General features: G+C 45.1%; 1 protein-coding gene across 2 annotated transcripts; it reads left to right on the forward strand.

The window, feature by feature from the left end:
- The first annotated feature begins 2,302 nt into the window (after nucleotides 1–2,302).
- Nucleotides 2,303–19,354, forward strand: si:ch211-194g2.4 (nephronectin). Of its 2 annotated transcripts, none has more exons than XM_045722767.1 (8): nucleotides 2,303–2,516; nucleotides 3,209–3,516; nucleotides 7,604–7,728; nucleotides 7,833–7,925; nucleotides 8,120–8,242; nucleotides 12,900–13,019; nucleotides 15,197–15,331; nucleotides 17,590–19,354. In XM_045722767.1, the coding sequence occupies exons 2-8, from the start codon at nucleotides 3,410–3,412 to the stop codon at nucleotides 17,808–17,810; spliced, it is 924 nt and encodes a 307-aa protein (XP_045578723.1). In that variant the 5' UTR covers nucleotides 2,303–2,516; nucleotides 3,209–3,409; the 3' UTR covers nucleotides 17,811–19,354. The 2 variants fall into 2 exon arrangements, with proteins under 2 accessions (XP_045578723.1, XP_045578722.1); XM_045722766.1 differs by having other exon boundaries at nucleotides 2,329–2,516; nucleotides 3,205–3,516.
- The last annotated feature ends 2,843 nt before the right edge of the window (nucleotides 19,355–22,197 follow it).

Genomic DNA, 22,197 nt, shown 5'->3' on the forward strand with positions numbered 1-22,197 from the left:
AACTCCCCCTGAGACACCATGGGAGAGTGGGTTCCTCAACTCCCCCTGGGACACCCTGGGAGAGTGGGTTCTCCAACTCCCCCTGAGACACCCTGGGAGAGTGGGTTCTCCAACTCCCCCTGAGACACCATGGGAGAGTGGGTTCTCCAACTCCCCCTGAGACACCCTGGGAGAGTGGGTTCTCCAACTCCCCATGAGACACCCTGGGAGAGTGGGTTCTCCAACTCCCCCTGAGACACCCTGGGAGAGTGGGTTCTCCAACTCCCCCTGAGACACCCTGGGAGAGTGGGTTCTCCAACTCCCCCTGAGACACCCTGGGAGAGTGGGTTCTCCAACTCCCCCTGAGACACCATGGGAGAGTGGGTTCTCCAACTCCCCCTGGGACACCCTGGGAGAGTGGGTTCTCCAACTCCCCTGAGACACCATGGGAGAGTGTGTTCTCCAACTCTCCCTGATACACCCTGGGAGAGTGGGTTCTCCAACTCCCCCTGAGACACCATGGGAGAGTGGGTTCTCCAACTCCCCCTGAGACACCATGGGAGAGTGGGTTCTCCAACTCCCCCTGAGACACCATGGGAGAGTGGGTTCTCCAACTCCCCCTGAGACACCATGGGAGAGTGGGTTCTCCAACTCCCCCTGAGACACCCTGGGAGAGTGGGTTCTCCAACTCCCCCTGAGACACCCTGGGAGAGTGGGTTCTCCAACTCCCCCTGAGACACCATGGGAGAGTGGGTTCTCCAACTCCCCCTGAGACACCATGGGAGAGTGGGTTCTCCAACTCCCCCTGGGACACCCTGGGAGAGTGGGTTCTCCAACTCCCCCTGAGACACCATGGGAGAGTGGGTTCTCCAACTCCCCCTGAGACACCCTGGGAGAGTGGGTTCTCCAACTCAAATACTGAATATGTGTGTTGTGCAGTCGCTATTCCAACAGTTTTGACGTGACTTGTTGCACATCAGATTCCACCACTGTTTGATGGTGTTTCAGCCTGTCTGGTGCCTGTTTTGACAGTTGCCGGTTTCTTCAACCCTGAAGGCTTTGGTGCATCCGATAGAAGGGTTCAATAGACTGTAAAATACTCTTAATTTGATCCAGTTGGGCAGTCCCACCTTTGCCTTTATACCTACCATGATGCCATTGATCTACTCAACTGTCTATTCCATACCTGGGGTCTGAGTTATGGAGAAGTGTCTGTATGAATGATCTACTCTAATGGAGAACTGTCGGTTCCTATACCTTGTGTCTGAGCCACGGTGTACTGTCTGTCTGTCTGTCTGTCTGTCTGTCTGTCTGTCTGTCTGTCTGTCTGTCTGTCTGTCTGTCTGTCTGTCTGTCTGTCTGTCTGTCTGTCTGTCTGTCTGTCTGTCTGTCTGTCTGTCTGTCTGTCTGTCTGTCTGTCTGTCTGTCTGTTTGGCTGTCTGGCTGTCTGTATGGCTGATCTATTCTATTCTTTCTGTTTCTTTACCTTATGTCTGAGCTAGAGTGCACTGTCTGGCTGTATGGCTGATCTACTCTGTCTGTATCTATACGCAGCGTCTGAGCGGTGGAGTTCTGTCTGTATGAGGCTGATCTACTCTGTCTGTATCTATACGCAGTGTCTAAGCGGTGGAGTTCTGTCTGTATGAGACGGCCCCCCCAGGTTGAAGAGACAGACCACCACTGCACTGTATAGCTATGATGTGGTGGGAGAGGAGGACTTGGTGATTTGGTGTACTTTGTGGAGCTGCAAATTAACCATTCCCACAAAAATGAATGTGGGCATAATCGACGTAGAACAATCTCCTCCAGTACATTACTGCACTTCAAGTACCCCAGGGCTTTTAAAGCAAACAGAGTCAGAGACAGAGGGATGAAGAAGAGAGAGATGAGAGAGAATTTTACCATACAGAAGAAAACCACAGAGCATCAGAGAGAAAGTGGGAAAAAGACAGAAAGAGAGCAAGAGAGAGAGAGAGCAAAAGGGAGCGATTAGAGAGAGAATGACAGGAAGAGCCGCAGCACTTGCCACACATTGCGCTATCCACACACACAGACTACCGTCCCTCCCTTCCTCTCCTCCTCCTGTTCACCATGGTCACTAACTACACTTATCTTTTATTCTTCCCTTCTTTCGTTGCCAGGCAGGATAGTGTTTAATTGTATCATAATGACGAACGAGGTCTGAGGCTTGGCTGGGATTTTACTGGGTGGTTTCTTCTACCTCGCGTGGTGATGCGCAGCGGTGCACTTGACAAAAAACACACCGTGCGTGTGCGTTTCTCAAAAGAGCGCAGTCCAACCCCACCCCCGATGCCAAATGATTTAATCACGGTGATTGGTTAGATGTTGGAGGTTGGATACCATGTGTGGTTGGGGAGGTTTAAATGCCTCACATGTGTGTGCTCCCTGTACAGTGCGTGGTGGATGGTGGCTCTGCAGTCTACTCAGAGGAACCCTGAGGCGATCTATCTACCACAGTCATCTCATAATTAGCACAAGGGGGTTTGGAGAGCGCTGCCAAATATGTGCCATTTACAGTAAGTCTTTACTTGTTTTGGGGTCGGACAAATTGCGGTGTTGATTTGGAGCAGGGGAGCGTGTTCCCTCTCAGGATAAACAAGCTTGATGTAATGCAGGCCTACATAGGGATGCAATCAGCTCAGCGTTTTGAAATAAATACATCTAACTTTCGTCCTTATCAGAGGAAGCAATAGGAAAAGCATGCCTTTGCATTGCCCATTGAAGTAATGTCCCAAATCAATGCACAGCTTGTTTCCCTTTAACTGTCCTATATAGTGCCTGGTGTGATCACTATTTGTTTCATTCAGCCCACCATGCAGGCGATTAACCATGATTTCTGAGTCTAATGTAACTGATTGCTCACTGGTCATGCCTGGAAATAGTTAACGGTTTAGCGTGTTACTTCCAATGCTTTGGTTCTGCCGTTGTCACTGGTGATTCTCGCGCTTATTATCACAAAATGGGCCTTTAAACTCTTATTCCCATAAAAAATACATGTTTCCTACATGATAGAGACAGACCATGGGTGAGACCTTTGGTCCAGTGTCAGTCACGTCCACATGTGGGTTTAAGATTCTAACTAAATTAAGTGTGAATAAAAACTGAAATTGTCTCGCTATTTTCTGTCTGTGTATTTATTATTTAAATGTGATATTCAAAGTTGTCCATCTCTCTCTCTCTCTCTCTTTCTCTCTTTCTCGCCAGCCAGGTAACCTGTCCCACCTATTGGACAAAATTCCAAAAGTTCCAAGACACTCAATCATAAAATGAACTAGGAGGTGACCACGCCTTACTCCAGACTCACCGCAGGAGACATGCTGGCACAATAACGTGTCTCTGAAATGCGCTCATCACAAAATAAGGATAATAATATGTAGCTGTTTTATGAGCTGACAATTACCTTCGTGATATGATGGTATTTACGGTTGTCAGCGCGCGTCTGGTGCGCCAGTGGTTGCTGGTTATCACCGTGCGTTTTATTGCGATCTCCATGGCTTTTCAACAGGACAGGAGCAGGTATGAAACAACTATAATTTGCAGTTGCCGCTAATTAAATGATGTGCGGTGATGATGCAGGCTAAATCGCATGATTTATTTATCTACTGATCATGACTGTAGGTTATTCATCTCATGACACCTGACTATCCATGTTTAGAGACTCTTCTTTACTGTTCTACTACGTACAGTTACTATATTCTAAAGTCTGTGAATTGTTAGACCCACTTGGTTTGGGAGTAATCACTCAATAGTCTCCTTTTCCTAGCCTTATTATATACCACTTTGGTGTGGAGGTATGCACCCCTCAAAATGACTGCCTCTGGCATTTTGGACTGAAGATTGTAGGAAAGGTTTAACATCAGCTACACAGTAAATGGTATCAAATCTCCCCTGCAGTTTTGTTTATTTCCCTCTTTTTAATGAAACAGCAATTATTGCCATTTGGAATACAGCATGTGTGTGTCAAGGCTTCTCTCCACTGCATGTGAATCTAGAAGGTGTTTCATAAGTAGTTACAACAGCTCAAAATGACTTCCAGTCATAGAAATAGAATGTGTGTTCCAGAGTTCTGCTGTATTTGCTACAATGCTTTGTAATAGTGACTCCTTATGAATATGTTGTTACCAATTGATTATAGATCCTCTTCCACAAGCCTTAGAGAGCCTCTGCACTCTCAATTATACAGTAGGTTGTCCACATTTTGGACACACCTACCCACTGCAAGGTTTTTCTCTATTTTTACTATTTTCTACATTGTAGAATAATAGTAAAGACATTAAAACTATGAAATAACCCATATGGAATCATGTAGTAACCAAAAAAGTGTAAAACAAATCAAAATATATTTTATATTTGCGATTCATCAAAGTAGCCAGCCTTTGCCTTGATGACAGCTTTGCACACTCTTGGCATTCTCTCAACCAGCTTCATGAGGTAGTCACCTGGAATGGATTTCAATTAACAGGTGTGCCATGTTAAAAGTTAATTTGTGGAATTTCTTTCCTTCTTAATGTGTTTGAGCCAGTCAGTTGTGTTGTGACAATGTAGGGGTGGTATACAGAAGACAGCCCTATTTGGTAAAAGACCAGGTCCATATTATGGCAAGAACAGCTCAAATAAGCAAAGAGAAACGACAGTCCATCATTACTTGAAGACATGAAGGTCAGTTAATCCGGAAATTTCAAGAACTTTGAAAGTTTCAAGTGCAGTCACAAAAACCATCAAGCGCTATGATGAAACTGGCTCTCATGAGAACCGCCACAGGAAAGGAAGACCCAGAGTCACCTCTGCTGCAGAGGATAAGTTCATTAGTTACCAGCCTCAGAAATGGGCAATTAACTGCACCTCAGATTGCATCCCAAATAAATGCTTCACAGAGTTCAAGTAAGAGACACATCTCAACATCAACTGTTCAGAGGAGACTGCGTGAATCAGGCCTTCATGGTTGAATTGCTGCAATTAAACCATTACTAAAGGACACCAATAAGAAGAAGAGACTTGCTTGGGCCAGGAAACACAAGCAATGGACATTAAACCGGTGGAAGTCTGTCCTTTGGTCTGATGAGTCCAAATTTGAGATTTTTGGTTCCAACAGATGTGTCTTTGTGAGACGCAGAGTAGGTGAACGGATGATCTCTGCATGTGTGGTTCCCACCGTGAAGCATGGAGGAGGTGTGATGGTGTGGGGTTGCTTTGCTGGTGACACTGTCTGTGATTTATTTAGAATTCAAGGCACACTTAACCAACATGGCTACCACAGCATTCTGCAGCAATACGCCATCCCATCTGGTTTGAGCTAAGTGGGACTATCATTTGTTTTTCAACAGGACAATGACCCAACACACCTCCAGGCTGTGTAAGAGTTATTTGACCAAGAAGGAGAGTGATGGAGTGCTGCATCAGATGATCTGGCCACAATCTCACAACCTCAACCCAATTGAGATGGTTTGGGATGAGTTGGACCGCAGAGTGAAGGAAAAGCAGCCAACAAGTGCTCAGCATATGTGGGAACTCCTTCAAGACTTTTGAAAAAGCATTCCAGGTGAAGCTGGTTGAGAGAATGCCAAGAGTGTGCAAAGCTGTCATCAAGGCAAAGGGTGGCTACTTTGAAGATTTGTTTAACACTTTTTTGGTTACTACATGATTCCAAATGTGTTATTTTATAGTTTTGATGTTTTCACTATTATTCTACAATGTAGAAAATAGTAAAAATAAAGAAAAACCCTTGAATGAGTAGGTGTCCAAACTTTTGACTGGTACTGTATATATATATACTGCTCAAAAAAATAAAGGGAACACTAAAATAACACATCCTAGATCTGAATTAATGAAATAATCTTATTAAATACTTTTTTCTTTACATAGTTGAATGTGCTGACAACAAAATCACACAAAAATATTAAATGGAAATCCAATTTATCAACCCATGGAGGTCTGGATTTGGAGTCACACTCAAAATTAAAGTGGAAAACCACACTACAGGCTGATCCAACTTTGATGTAATGTCCTTAAAAGAAGTCAAAATGAGGCTCAGTAGTGTGTGTGGCCTCCACGTGCCTGTATGACCTCCCTACAATGCCTGGGCATGCTCCTGACAAGGTGACGGATGGTCTCCTGAGGGATCTCCTCCCAGACCTGGACTAAAGCATCCGCCAACTCCTGGACAGTCTGTGGTGCAACGTGGCATTGGTGGATGGAGCGAGACATGAAGTCCCAGATGTGCTCAATTGGATTCAGGTCTGGGGAACGGGCGGGCCAGTCCATAGCATCAATGCCTTCCTCTTGCAGGAACTGCTGACACACTCCAGCCACATGAGGTCTAGCATTGTCTTGCATTAGGAGGAACCCAGGGCCAACCGCACCAGCATATGGTCTCACAAGGGGTCTGAGGATCTCATCTCGGTACCTAATGGCAGTCAGGCTATCTCTGGCGAGCACATTGAGCGCTGTGCGGCCCCCCAAAGAAATGCCACCCCACACCATGACTGACCCACCGCCAAACCGGTCATGCTGGAGGATGTTGCAGGCAGCAGAACGTTCTCCACGGCGTCTCCAGACTCTGTCACGTCTGTCACGTGCACAGTGTGAACCTGCTTTCATCTGTGAAGAGCACAGGGCGCCAGTGGCGAATTTGCCAATCTTGGTGTTCTCTGGCAAATGCCAAACGTCCTGCACGGTGTTGGGCTGTAAGCACAACCCCCACCTGTGGACGTCGGGCCCTCACACCACCCTCATGGAGTCTGTTTCTGACCGTTTGAGCAGACACATGCACATTTGTGGCCTGCTGGAGGTCATTTTGCAGGGCTCTGGCAGTGCTCCTCCTGCTCCTCCTTGCACAAAGGCGGAGGTAGCGGTCCTGCTGCTGGGTTGTTGCCCTCCTATGGCCTCCTCCACATCTCCTGATGTACTGGCCTGTCTCCTGGTAGCGCCTCCATACTCTGGACACTACGCTGACAGACACAGCAAACCTTCTTGCCACAGCTCGCATTGATGTGCCATCCTGGATGAGCTGCACTACCTGAGCCACTTGTGTGGGTTGTAGACTCCGTCTCATGCTACCACTAGAGTGAAAGCACCGCCAGCATTCAAAAGTGACCAAAACATCAGCCAGGAAGCATAGGAACTGAGAAGTGGTCTGTGGTCCCCACCTGCAGAACCACTCCTTTATTGGGGGTGTCTTGCTAATTGCCTATAATTTCCACCTGTTGTCTATTCCATTTGCACAACAGCATGTGAAATGTATTGTCAATCAGTGTTGCTTCCTAAGTGGACAGTTTGATTTCACAGAAGTGTGATTGACTTGGAGTTACATTGTGTTGTTAAAGTGTTCCCTTTATTTTTTTGAGCAGTGTATATATGTGTGTGTGTGTGTGTGTGTGTGTGTGTGTGTGTGTGTGTGTTTTAGTCATACTGTTGAAGAGAGAAACAGTGTAGCAACACAAATAAGGCATTGATGACAACAACTATAGCCAGAAACCTTGGGGTCTTTCTTAATTGTGGCTGATGAACCATTAACCATTAACCCACTCTTCCTCTCCATCCACCCACCTTTCCATCTTCCTCCATCCACCCCTCCATCTATCTACCTATCCATCCATCCCCCCAGGACAGTGACAGTGAGGGACGTGTCTGGGCGTCTCGGTGGGCCGTCGGGGTCCGTGGGGCTCTGCACCTTTGGCACGTCTATTGCCTGCTGTTTAGGCTGGAGGAATGTCATGGGTGTCTGCCAACGTAAGTCAGCAGCCACTGGGCTAGTCCTCCAGAAACAACAACAATGCAACAATACACCAGCCGAGGTTATCATATGTGTTTACCTGCTCTCTCTGACCATCTAGCTGTGTGCCACAAGTCTTGCAGGAATGGAGTCTGTGTGGGTCCAGACAAGTGCTCCTGCTCTGTGGGATACAAGGGCCAGCAATGTGACCAAGGTGGCTATATTTGACTCTATATGATTCATGCATGTTGGTTTCAGATTCTGTATGATTCAAGCATGTTGATTCCAGATACTGTGTGATTCATGCATATTGATTCCTGGTTATTGATTCCAGATATTATGATTGATTCATGCATGCGGATCTTGATATGATTCCTGATCCTGATTGTTGTTGGTTGTTGATTCCAGATGTGAATGAGTGTGGTCTCCCAGAGCGACCGTGCTCCAACAGCTGTATGAACACCCAGGGTAGTTACCGGTGTTACTGCGACCCCGGATACAACCTCATGACAGATGGATCAACCTGCACCAGTACGTACCAGTTCAAACCGGTTTCTGCCCACTTTCCTGGAACATCATGTCCCAACCATTGATGGAATACCACGCCCGGGTAGAAGTTCCCCTCAGGCACTGATCTAGGATCAGCTCACCATCTTCTAAACTCTAACATTATACACCAGGGGGTACAATTTAAAACTGATCATAGATCAGTTTCTTGGGGGCAACTTCATCCTACTGTGAACACCACAGGGCTCAGTGTCAGGACTGCATGTACTGGCGTGCCGATATGGGTCAAATGTTATTATAGACAAGGGGCCAAGTTTCAGTGGTTCTGGATCTTGATTGGCTGCTCAGCTTCCCCGTCAGCTACATACCTCCAGTCTGGATGATATATTACCCAGAACCCCCCTGTTGTCCACGGGCCAATAGGGTCAAGTCTTATTCACTTGATCTGGAGTGTGATATTTTTGTATGGGGCACAGGGTTGGGTAGGTTACTTTATGTTACAGTCAGGGTTGGGTAGGTTACTTTATCGTACAGTCAGGGTTGGGTAGGTTACCTTATGGTACAGTCAGGGTTGGGTAGGTTACTTTATGTTACAGTCAGGGTTGGGTGGGTTACTTTATGGTACAGTCAGGGTTGGGTAGGTTACTTTATGTTACAGTCAGGGTTGGGTAGGTTACTTTATGTTACAGTCAGGGTTGGGTAGTTTACTTTATGGTACAGTCAGGGTTGGGTAGGTTACTTTATGGTACAGTCAGGGTTGGGTAGGTTACTTTATGGTACAGTCAGGGTTGGGTAGGTTACTTTATGTTACAGTCAGGGTTGGGTAGTTAACTTTATGGTACAGTCAGGGTTGGGTAGGTTACTTTATGGTACAGTCAGGGTTGGGTAGGTTACCTTATGGTACAGTCAGGGTTGGGTAGGTTACTTTATGTTACAGTCAGGGTTGGGTAGGTTACTTTATGGTACAGTCAGGGTTGGGTAGGTTACTTTATGTTACAGTCAGGGTTGGGTAGGTTACTTTATGTTACAGTCAGGGTTGGGTAGGTTACTTTATGGTACAGTCAGGGTTGGGTAGGTTACTTTATGGTACAGTCAGGGTTGGGTAGGTTACTTTATGTTACAGTCAGGGTTGGGTAGGTTACTTTATGTTACAGTCAGGGTTGGGTAGTTTACTTTATGGTACAGTCAGGGTTGGGTAGGTTACTTTATGGTACAGTCAGGGTTGGGTAGGTTACTTTATGGTACAGTCAGGGTTGGGTAGGTTACTTTATGTTACAGTCAGGGTTGGGTAGGTTACTTTATGTTACAGTCAGGGTTGGGTAGGTTACTTTATGGTACAGTCAGGGTTGGGTAGGTTACTTTATGTTACAGTCAGGGTTGGGTAGGTTACTTTATGGTACAGTCAGGGTTGGGTAGGTTACTTTATGTTACAGTCAGGGTTGGGTAGGTTACTTTATGGTACAGTCAGGGTTGGGTAGGTTACTTTATGGTACAGTCAGGGTTGGGTAGGTTACTTTATGTTACAGTCAGGGTTGGGTAGGTTACTTTATGGTACAGTCAGGGTTGGGTAGGTTACTTTATGGTACAGTCAGGGTTGGGTAGGTTACTTTATGTTACAGTCAGGGTTGGGTAGGTTACTTTATGGTACAGTCAGGGTTGGGTAGGTTACTTTATGGTACAGTCAGGGTTGGGTAGGTTACTTTATGTTACAGTCAGGGTTGGGTAGGTTACTTTATGTTACAGTCAGGGTTGGGTAGGTTACTTTATGGTACAGTCAGGGTTGGGTAGGTTACTTTATGGTACAGTCAGGGTTGGGTAGGTTACTTTATGGTACAGTCAGGGTTGGGTAGATTACTTTATGTTACAGTCAGGGTTGGGTAGATTACTTTATGTTACAGTCAGGGTTGGGTAGGTTACTTTATGGTACAGTCAGGGTTGGGTAGGTTACTTTATGCTACAGTCAGGGTTGGGTAGGTTACTTTATGGTACAGTCAGGGTTGGGTAGGTTACTTTATGGTACAGTCAGGGTTGGGTAGGTTACTTTATGTTACAGTCAGGGTTGGGTAGGTTACTTTATGTTACAGTCAGGGTTGGGTGGGTTACTTTATGGTACAGTCAGGGTTGGGTAGGTTACTTTATGTTACAGTCAGGGTTGGGTAGGTTACTTTATGTTACAGTCAGGGTTGGGTAGGTTACTTTATGGTACAGTCAGGGTTGGGTAGGTTACTTCATGGTACAGTCAGGGTTGGGTAGGTTACTTTATGTTACAGTCAGGGTTGGGTAGGTTACTTTATGGTACAGTCAGGGTTGGGTAGGTTACTTTATGGTACAGTCAGGGTTGGGTAGGTTACTTTATGTTACAGTCAGGGTTGGGTAGGTTACTTTATGGTACAGTCAGGGTTGGGTAGGTTACTTTATGGTACAGTCAGGGTTGGGTAGGTTACTTTATGTTACAGTCAGGGTTGGGTAGGTTACTTTATGGTACAGTCAGGGTTGGGTAGGTTACTTTATGGTACAGTCAGGGTTGGGTAGGTTACTTTATGTTACAGTCAGGGTTGGGTAGGTTACTTTATGGTACAGTCAGGGTTGGGTAGGTTACTTTATGTTACAGTCAGGGTTGGGTAGGTTACTTTATGGTACAGTCAGGGTTGGGTAGGTTACTTTATGTTACAGTCAGGGTTGGGTAGGTTACTTTATGGTACAGTAGGGGTTGGGTAGGTTACTTTATGGTACAGTCAGGGTTGGGTAGGTTACTTTATGTTACAGTCAGGGTTGGGTAGGTTACTTTATGTTACAGTCAGGGTTGGGTAGGTTACTTTATGGTACAGTCAGGGTTGGGTAGGTTACTTTATGTTACAGTCAGGGTTGGGTAGGTTACTTTATGGTACAGTCAGGGTTGGGTAGGTTACTTTATGGTACAGTCAGGGTTGGGTAGGTTACTTTATGGTACAGTCAGGGTTGGGTAGGTTACTTTATGTTACAGTCAGGGTTGGGTAGTTTACTTTATGGTACAGTCAGGGTTGGGTAGGTTACTTTATGGTACAGTCAGGGTTGGGTAGGTTACTTTATGGTACAGTCAGGGTTGGGTAGGTTACTTTATGTTACAGTCAGGGTTGGGTAGGTTACTTTATGGTACAGTCAGGGTTGGGTAGGTTACTTTATGGTACAGTCAGGGTTGGGTAGGTTACTTTATGGTACAGTCAGGGTTGGGTAGGTTACTTTATGGTACAGTCAGGGTTGGGTAGGTTACTTTATGTTACAGTCAGGGTTGGGTAGGTTACTTTATGTTACAGTCAGGGTTGGGTAGGTTACTTTATGGTACAGTCAGGGTTGGGTAGGTTACTTTATGGTACAGTCAGGGTTGGGTAGGTTACTTTATGGTACAGTCAGGGTTGGGTAGGTTACTTTATGGTACAGTCAGGGTTGGGTAGGTTACTTTATGGTACAGTCAGGGTTGGGTAGGTTACTTTATGGTACAGTCAGGGTTGGGTAGGTTACTTTATGCTACAGTCAGGGTTGGGTAGGTTACTTTATGGTACAGTCAGGGTTGGGTGGGTTACTTTATGGTACAGTCAGGGTTGGGTAGGTTACTTTATGTTACAGTCAGGGTTGGGTAGGTTACTTTATGTTACAGTCAGGGTTGGGTGGGTTACTTTATGGTACAGTCAGGGTTGGGTAGGTTACTTTATGGTACAGTCAGGGTTGGGTAGGTTACTTTATGGTACAGTCAGGGTTGGGTAGGTTACTTTATGTTACAGTCAGGGTTGGGTAGGTTACTTTATGGTACAGTCAGGGTTGGGTAGGTTACTTTATGGTACAGTCAGGGTTGGGTAGGTTACTTTATGGTACAGTCAGGGTTGGGTGGGTTACTTTATGGTACAGTCAGGGTTGGGTAGGTTACTTTATGGTACAGTCAGGGTTGGGTGGGTTACTTTATGGTACAGTCAGGGTTGGGTAGGTTACTTTATGGTACAGTCAGGGTTGGGTAGGTTACTTTATGGTACAGTCAGGGTTGGGTAGATTACTTTATGTTACAGTCAGGGTTGGGTAGATTACTTTATGTTACAGTCAGGGTTGGGTAGGTTACTTTATGGTACAGTCAGGGTTGGGTAGGTTACTTCATGGTACAGTCAGGGTTGGGTAGGTTACTTTATGGTACAGTCAGGGTTGGGTAGGTTACTTTATGGTACAGTCAGGGTTGGGTAGGTTACTTTATGAATGTAGTCCGTTAGAGTTACTGGTTACTTGTCCAAAATTGTTAATTCTTACATAACTTCTTACATAACTTTTAGATTATCCAAACTCAGTAACGTAGCGTAAAAACATCCTTTCTGAATTTAAACGTAATACTAGAAGTAATCTAGTTTTTCAAAAGTAGACCTATCTGTAATCTGCTTACAATTTTTTTGCTGGTAATGTTAGTTTTTTTGTAATACATTACTCCCCAACCCTGTGGGGGCAATATAGAGGAGCAACTGTTATCATGACTGGTGTAATCAATCTAAAGCAAGGAATATAATATGAGTATGACAGAAGACCAAACCAAGCTGGTTTTATATCACTGCTTGTGAGTCTATAGTATTACAGTACAGCACATGGTTTGTGTGTGGTGGCATGTGTTCGTTCCAACCATCCATTTCTGCCTTGACTCTCAGCCAGTTTATCCTGTGTTCTCTTCCAGAAGAGCCTGAGTGTTCCTCCTCACGCTGCCAGTTCAGTTGCCAGATCGACCGGGGGGGAGAGGTGCGCTGTCTGTGTGCCCCCGGCCTCCACCTGGCCGCCGACAACAGGACCTGTGAAGGTGGGCTTCCTCGGCAACCCCATGGTAACCCCGTTGCCATGGGAACCACCAAACTCCTCCCTCCCCTCTAGTTCTTTCAGTTCCAATGCCATGGGAAGTAGTAAGGGGGGACTGGGATTGGGAAACAGCCCAGAGTTTGGTCCATTCCCTTGGCATTACGACGGGGTATACTGTATGCTAGCCATGATCGTAGCGCGACAGTGTGTAGCTACTAGTTCGGTCTCTGCCATTAGAGAGCAGGTGGAGAAACAGGTTCCCATATGCACACTACTAGAGGACATGTTAACGACCTCCACCCAGCTATTACTAACAGCGCCTACCCACTGAGTCTGTCCACAGAACGATAAACCCCGCAATTACCTCAAGTGTTAAGAAAACAGACCCCGGGTCCCAGTAGCTGTACTCTACTCTTTGCCCTCTCCTCAGCCTAGCTAGCGCTCATTACTTTGAAGTCCCTTAGCTCGATAACTGTGGTGCGGTCGTAAAGTCCTCGCAGCAGACACCTCCTGTCCTGCTAACGAGGCCCAGCCTCCATGGTTGATCCTGAGAGCCCTTGCCACATTCTCACGCCACAGGAGAGTAGCTGTAGGAACTAACCAATCAGACCTGAGACCTCAGAGAAATCATAACAGTCATATACTGTAGGAAGTTACAGTGGAACATATTTTTAATTTATTTTGTATTCTTCCCCTCTAATCAGGAACTGATTTAGACCTGGGACACCAGGTGAATGCAATTAATTATCAAGTAGAACAGAAAAGCAGCAGTACTCCGGACCTCTTAGGGTAAGAGTTTACCACCCCTTCTCTAGGTACTGCAGAGGCCTAGTCAGCAGGGCTCACTAACCCTGTTCCTGGAGAGATACCCTCCTGTAGGTTTTCACTCTAACCCTGTTCCTGGAGAGCTACTGTCCTCTAGGTTTTCACTCCAACCCTGTTCCTGGAGAGCTACTGTCCTCTAGGTTTTCACTCCAACCCTGTTCCTGGAGAGATATCCTCCTGTAGGTTTTCATTCTAACCCTGTTCCTGGAGAGATATCCTCCTGTAGGTTTTCACTCTAACCCTGTTCCTGGAGCGATATCCTCCTGTAGGTTTTCACTCTAACCCTGTTCCTGGAGAGATATCCTCCTGTAGGTTTTCATTCTAACCCTGTTCCTGGAAAGCTACCGTCCTGTAGGTTTTCATGCCAACCCTGTTCCTGGAGAGCTACCGTCCTGTAGGTTTTCATTCCAACCCTGTTCCTGGAGAGCTACCGTCCTGTAGGTTTTCATTCCAACCCTGTTCCTGGAGAGCTACCCTCCTGTAGGTTTTCACTCCAACCCTGTTCCTGGAGAGATATCCTCCTGTAGGTTTTCACTCCAACCCTGTTCCTGGACAGCTACAGTCCTGTAGGTTTTCATTCTAACCCTGTTCCTGGAGAGATATCCTCCTGTAGGTTTTCACTCCAACCCTGTTCCTGGAGTGCTACCGTCCTGTAGGTTTTCATTCTAACCCTGATTCAGATAATTAGCTGGTTGATAAGCTGAATCAGGTTAGTTACAACAGGAGGGTTTCTCTCCAGGACATCGGCAGCTTAAACAGAAGCATTAGAACAAAGACAAAACCATAGCATCATCATGACAGGTTCAGTTCCCCTGTTATTATGTACTTGGACCAAACTCCTCAGTGTCTGAAGTGACATCATATTGTGGGATATAAAGTCATTTGTCACTCATTTGTCTTCATTTCAACTATATCTACATTGGAATAACATTAGAATTGTACTAGTTACAGAGAGAGAGAGAGAAGCACCTGAAAAGTATCACGAGTTGTTATTGTGTGTGAGTGTGTTGTGATTCCTTGTTGTTGAACAACAGCAGTGTACATTTCAAAGCACCTGTACAAAAAAAACTCCCAAGATGGCCAAAGCACTCATGTCCTCTTTCTGATGTATAGGTAACGATTGTTTTGATCTGAGAAAACCCTAGGTTCTTTACAGCACTTTGTCGTCTCCCTTGTATATGTTACATCTTGTGTGTGTGTGTGTGTGTGTGTGTGTGTGTGTGTGTGTGTGTGTGTGTGTGTGTGTGTGTGTGTGTGTGTGTGTGTGTGTGTGTGTGTGTGTGTGTGTGTGTGTGTGTGTGTTTATATGCATGCTCAGGAGTTGAGTTGTTGTGGCCTTGTTGTGCTGTTTTGCAGATGTGGACGAGTGTCGCGGGGCGCCAGATGTTTGCCCTCTCCGGCACACTTGCAAGAACACCTTTGGCAGCTTTGTGTGTGCGTGCAGGGAGGGCTTCGTGTTGGGGACGCTCCAGAACTCAGTGCGGTGTCGAGGTGCGGACAACCCCCATACTGTACAGCAGGCTGTAAAGACTCGTAGAAACCAGTATTAATATTAACAGGGAACGTAACGCTGTTAGATACCAGTATTAATATTAACAGGGAATGTAAGGCTCTTAGATACCAGTATTAATATTAACAGGGAATGTAAGGCTGTTAGATACCAGTATTAATATTAACAGGGAATGTAAGGCTCTTAGATACCAGTATTAATATTAACTGGGAATGTAAGGCTCGTAGAAACCAGTATTAATATTAACAGGGAATGTAAGGCTCTTAGATACCAGTATTAATATTAACAGGGAATGTAAGGCTCTTAGAAACCAGTATTAATATTAACAGGGAATGTAAGGCTCTTAGAAACCAGTATTAATATTAACAGGGAATGTAAGGTTCTTAGAAACCAGTATTAATATTAACAGGGAATGTAAGGCTCTTAGATATTAATATTAACAGGGAATGTAAGGCTCTTAGAAACCAGTATTAATATTAACAGGGAATGTAAGGCTCTTAGATACCAGTATTAATATTAACAGGGAATGTAAGGCTCTTAGAAACCAGTATTAATATTAACAGGGAATGTAAGGCTCTTAGAAACCAGTATTAATATTAACAGGGAATGTAAGGCTCTTAGAAACCAGTATTAATATTAACTGGGAATGTAAGGCTCTTAGATATTAATATTAACAGGGAATGTAAGGCTCTTAGAAACCAGTATTAATATTAACAGGGAATGTAAGGCTCTTAGAAACCAGTATTAATATTAACAGGGAATGTAAGGTTCTTAGATATTAATATTAACAGGGAATGTAAGGTTCTTAGATATTAATATTAACAGGGAATGTTAGAGAAACAGTCTGTCCTCTAAGCCTTAGATGTCTGTCTGTCTGTCTGTCTGTCTGTCTGTCTGTCTGTCTGTCTGTCTGTCTGTCTGTCTGTCTGTCTGTCTGTCTGTCTGTCTGTCTGTCTGTCTGTCTGTCTGTCTGTCTGTCTGTCTGTCTGTCTGTCTGTCTGTCTGTCTGTGTATGACTTTACCCGATGTATGACATTAATATAATTTCTTCCTTCAGCATCTCTCAGCAGATGGCCATGTGTCTCGTAAAATATGCTGTGGTAGTGGGTGTGTGTGTGTGCATTCATGTGTGTGTAAGCCACAGACCCACTTTTCTCAGTGTCAGTGCTGTTTAAATGAATGACTACCTCACAGCACGCCCTCACATGTTCTTCTCATTTAGCCTACGTTTCATTGTCAAACAGACCGATCCTCTGTAGATGAGCTTTGGCTGCAGCAACCCAGTGAGAGCCTGAATGTATTTCTCTAGCTTGCCTCCCCCGCTCGCTCAGCTGTGGTAGCTGTTATTGTTTATGCTTCCTTGGTGAACATTGCAACACCTATTTCCTGGAGCTTTGAAACAGACTAGTTGTTACTCAACAACCCCTTGACTTCACACTCAGTGAGTCGCGGGCAGGGGCCAAGTCAAGTCATGACTTCCTGCTGGCTCTCTCTGTGTGCTGGCTGGCCGATAATGTCTTCACCTCAGAGCCAGTGAAAAGGTGGAAAAGCTATCCAGTAATACTCAAAACAAGCATAGGTCTTACTGTAAAACTGCATGGGTTTGGTGTCTGCTTTCAGCTTGGTTTGGGTTGCCAAATTCAGAGCCCACAGGCAAAGGAGAAGTAACTGAAACACAGTTAGACTGCTAATACAACAGACCACCTGTTTGTGTTGAACGTGATGAGTAGTATTGGGATCAGGGCCAAGAGCGAAGGGGGAGAGGAGAGAGAGAGAGAGGAGAGGGAGAGGAGAGGAGAGGAGAGGAGAGGAGAGGAGAGGAGAGGAGAGGAGAGGAGAGGAGAGGAGAGGAGAGGAGAGGAGAGGAGAGAGAGGAGAAAGAGAGAAAGAGAGAGAAAAGAGAGAGGAGGGGAGTAGACAGTGAGAGAAGAGAGAGAGAGGAGAGTAAACACAAAGCTGACTGACATAGATGCTGTCTAGTACTGTAGATTAGGACATCTGGAAAGCATTCTTCAAACATCCACACGTGTCTCAGTGTTAGATTCAATGGAGAATTGACTGATTTGAATTCAGATCTGTTGATACTTTCAACATGACTGTTTCCGTTAGGATGAGACTGACAAAACAACACTTGTGTATTGATGTTGATTCTCTTAAGAATCCACACAAGCTTTATTGCTTGGTGCTGATAACCATCTTCTTCTCATCATGTCACCGTATCCTCCTCTCTCTCCCCCAGATAAGGACGAGTGTCTGGACAGTACTCACCTGTGTAGCCGTCATTCCCAGTGTTTCAACACCTCTGGTTCCTACACCTGTCAGTGTCTGGAGGACTACTCGGGCGACGGCCACACGTGCTGGCCGAGGAGAGCCTCCCAGTCCAAGACCTCCATGTACTACCGGTACAAACTCTCCAAAAGGACCAGGCCCATACAACAACCACACCATCCGCAGCTCTGACGGTGCCTCTGCTTCTGACTGATAACCCTGTTGTGAAGTAGTTACTGGCGGACATTTTGGGTCGAGCCGTGTTGAAGCAGCACATGAGAACTACGGGAGGAAAATAGATTTGTGTTAAAGCAGCCTCACAGGACATTTCACGAGGTAGATGTGCAGGAAAATTGAGGTGGAGTTTCACTATCACAACATAGTTAAAGCCGAGTAATGCTAAGAATTCCTCACACAACTGGAAAGTGTGGTAACGTTCTGTTTTAGCCTATCATCTGCCAGGCCTCTCTTCAGTTACTCAACAAAGACCCTAGATTGCTAAACGGTGCCATTAGTGGTCTACTGTTTGATGTCAGTCAAAGAAGCCACTCATTTGACAAACACACTCGTCAAGGAACCACACTCTGTAGTCTGCCTGCCATGCTTCAGACTCACCACGCTCTGTGATGACATGGAATTTTCCTTTGTTTAGGTTTCCCAGCTTATTGTCTCGGAAAAGGTCACAGTTAAGAACAAGTTTCACACGCACTGCCATACTGCTACTTTGGCATTTGTAACCAATTTCACAATACACATGTTGTCAGCATAAGGGATCTTGATAGGGACTTCATGTAGTGAGTGATTAGCAAATTTTCTGACAGGCCAGTGGGTGTACACGAGGGGACTATTAGTCCATACGGACTAGCCTTTGAGAGGAGTGTATACGTCATTATTTGTTAATAAAAGGCTGACCTCTGGTGGAAAGATAAGGGAGGATATTTGTCTTCTTCTTCGAGAGAGAGAGCAGCGTCATCCTGACTTCTCCATAGATGGGATCATAGATAGCAGCATCTCCCTGACTTCTCCATAGATGGGATCATAGATAGCAGCATCTCCCTGACTTCTCCATAGATGGGATCATAGATATCAGCATCTCCCTGACTTCTCCATAGATGGGATCATAGATAGCAGCATCTCCCTGACTTCTCCATAGATGGGATCATAGATAGCAGCATCTCCCTGACTTCTCCATAGAAGGGATCATAGATAGCAGCATCTTCCTGACTTCTCCATAGATGGATCATAGACAGCAGTATCACCCTGACTTCTCCATAGATAGGATCATAGATATCAGCATCTCCCTGACTTCTCCATAGATGGGATCATAGACAGCAGTATCTCCCTGACTTCTCCATAGATGGGATCATAGATATCAGCATCTCCCTGACTTCTCCATAGATGGGATCATAGATATCAGCATCTCCCTGACTTCTCCATAGATGGGATCATAGATAGCAGCATCTCCCTGACTTCTCCATAGATGGGATCATAGATAGCAGCATCTCCCTGACTTCTCCATAGAAGGGATCATAGATAGCAGTATCACCCTGACTTCTCCATAGAAGGGATCATAGATAGGCTACATAACCGAAAGCTGTTGAAATGCATGTATTTGTTGAGTCGTGTTAATTAATTAAGGCACTTTGAGAGATTGTCTGTTTGATGATGTAAAATGTCTGGAATAATGGTATAATTGTTGAATGGGGACCAACCAATAAAGTGTGTTGTTATTATTATTGTTGTGTGGGTTCTGTAATGTATTGTGGCTCCACTTGCCCTTCACATGGGAATGGAAGTCAATCGGGATTGTAGACGTTTCATGATTTTGGATTCCGGAGAGAAAATTGCCTTTAAATCCATATTGGGCCACAATAATGCTTCTGACTTACAGTACTAACATGGTCATCCCCATTTCATGACCCGTCATGGCAGGAAATCAGGGTAAAACAAGCTGCCACACACTCTACATCAGAGGTGGAAAGTACTTAAGAAAAAAATACTTTAAAGTACTACTTAACTAGTTTTTTGTGGTATCTGTACTTTACTTTAATATTTATATTTTGACTTTTACTTTTACTTTTACTTCACTACATTCCTAAAGAAAATTATGTACTTTTTACTCTATACATTTTCCCTGACACCCAAAAGTACTCGTTATATTTTGAAAGCTTAGCAGGACAGAAAATGGTCCAATTCGCACACTTATCAAGAGAGCATCCCTGGTGATCCCTACTGCCTCTGATCTTGCGGACTCACTAAACACGAATGCTTTGTTTGTAAATGATGTCTGAGTGTGACTCTAGCTATACGTAAATAAAAGGAAACAAGAAAATTGTGCCGTCTGGTTTGCTTAATAAGTAATTAAGGAATTTAAAATGATTTGTACTTTTACTTTTGATATTTAAGTATTTTTTAGCATCTACATTTACTTTTGATACTTAAGTACTTTTAAAACCAAATACTTTAAGACTTTTACTCAAGTAGTATTTTACTGGGTGACTTTCACTTTTACTTGAGTCATTTTCTATTAAGATATATTTACTTTTACTCAAGTATGACAATTTAGTACTTTTTCCATCACTGCTCTACACACACACACACACACACACACACACACACACACACACACACACACACACACACACACACACACACACACACACACACACACACACAGAGCAAGTGAGCACAGACAGGTCAGACCAAAAAAACAGATGTCTTGTTTCTCAGCACCTCTCTAATCCCTAACCCTTTCTGTAGTGACAACATAATGATATGTCCCATTCCTGCACTGTCTGCTCTCCCTGAGGTTGCAGTGACAGTGGCTGGTGGTAGGGGGCGCTGTGTTGTGCACTATATGGGCCCCAGTCCCAGTGGTTCTGGTTGTTGCTGTACTAGCAGGGCTCTATCTGGCACTGTGAGTGTCTGTGGCTGCAGTGGGAAGAGGCAGCTGCTGGATGGGCCCTGCCGCTGACCCCATTCATCCCAACAGCAGGTGTCATGTCGCGTTGCCCTCACATGCACACAGATGCACACACAGATGAGGGTATGTGTGTGTGGGGGGGACCTCAAACTACTTACAGCATAGCTGAGAACAAAGGGGGGAAATCAGGAAGAAATGCAGCCTCTTGGAATAATATCCCAAACTCACCCCCAGAAGCGCGAGAAAACCTGATTTCTCTCTTTCAAAGCAGCACAAATAGAAAACCTTTTAGATGAAAGGTTCCAGACCCCCTTTATGAAAAGGACCTCACACTAAGTTGTGTGTAATTCCTACTAGAAACAGCTTTATTTACCAAAAAATAATAAGATTTAATGCCAAGTGTTAGACTACAAATAAAGGACAACAAGGAGTGGGAGGAGAGGAAGGGGGGAGAGAGAGAGAGAGAGAGAGAGGGGAGGATCAGGAAGGAGTGGAAAGTTTCTCTTTGCTTGTGCTTGTTGTTCTCCGTCCCGTGTTTACGTGACACACTGTGTTTTCACATGGAGGAGTAGCTACAGGAACACAGCACTGGGACCGTCTGCGTAGAGAGAATGCCCTCCTCGGAAAAAAATAGGAAAACAATAAATATGCTAATTGAATTTGGACATCTGCGATGACAACAAGCTCTCCGGTCCTGCGGGCTGTGCTGTGTGTGTGGGGAATTCAACAACGTCCCTCTCGGCTTTCATTATAAAACAATATTAACATTTTCCGAGCAAGTGAGCAATGGCTCTGACAAGTGCAAAGAGCCAACTACAATACTGGGGAGAGATGGTAGTAAGAAGAAACCTTGCCACCCACGTTGCTGAAAGAGCATGCTTTCAAACACAGGCACTGAACTGCTAAACCACTAAAACCCCTGTCTTACCCATACTGTCCTATTCACTTTAGGTGAAATAAGCCCGTCTTTTCTCCCCTCGGCCTGGCCCATCCGGAAGGGATTTTCCATGTCTAATGCTGTATTATGTACCCGGTGTGGGACTTGGTTCGCGTCTCAAAATGGCACCCTAGTCTCTATATAGTGCACTACTTTTGACCAAAGCCCTATCAAAAGTAGTGCACTAGATACGCAACGTGGTGCCATTTGTGGACTCAGCCTGGGACTGCCACTGCTTCGACACCCAGACAGTCACTCTGAGTAATACAACACAGTCACGGTGTGTTTCCATGAATGAATAATTAAAATTATACATGCTGACCCGGCCCACTCCAGGGAGCTCCGGCACAGCTTGAGATCATGTCATAAAATGAGAGCTCGCCACACACACACACACACACACACACACACACACACACACACACACACACACACACACACACACACACACACACACACACACACACACACACACACACACACACACATGCGATCTGCGGTAGAGCAGGCGTGATATACCGTGCTATTACACAGCCTAGTGTGATGACACTCTTTCACAGGTTCGGAGAGTATTCAGACCCCTTGACCCCGTAACATTTTGTTACGTTAGTTAACAAACAGATTACCGACCATTTCGAACCTCACCGTACCTTCTCCGCTATGCAATCTGGTTTCAGAGCTGGTTATGGGTGCACCTCAGCCACGCTCAAGGTCCTAAA

Source organism: Salmo salar, chromosome ssa08 (genome assembly GCF_905237065.1).
Source record: "Salmo salar chromosome ssa08, Ssal_v3.1, whole genome shotgun sequence".
Taxonomy (NCBI): domain Eukaryota; kingdom Metazoa; phylum Chordata; class Actinopteri; order Salmoniformes; family Salmonidae; genus Salmo; species Salmo salar.

Coding starts and splice junctions, on each gene's coding strand:
- si:ch211-194g2.4 (XM_045722767.1), top strand. CDS start 3,410: ATGATGGTATTTACGGTTGTCAGCGCGCGTCTGGTGCGCCAGTGGTTG. Junction 13,020..15,196: donor CGACAACAGGACCTGTGAAG/GTGGGCTTCCTC, acceptor GCTGTTTTGCAG/ATGTGGACGAGTGTCGCGGG. Junction 15,332..17,589: donor GAACTCAGTGCGGTGTCGAG/GTGCGGACAACC, acceptor TCTCTCCCCCAG/ATAAGGACGAGTGTCTGGAC.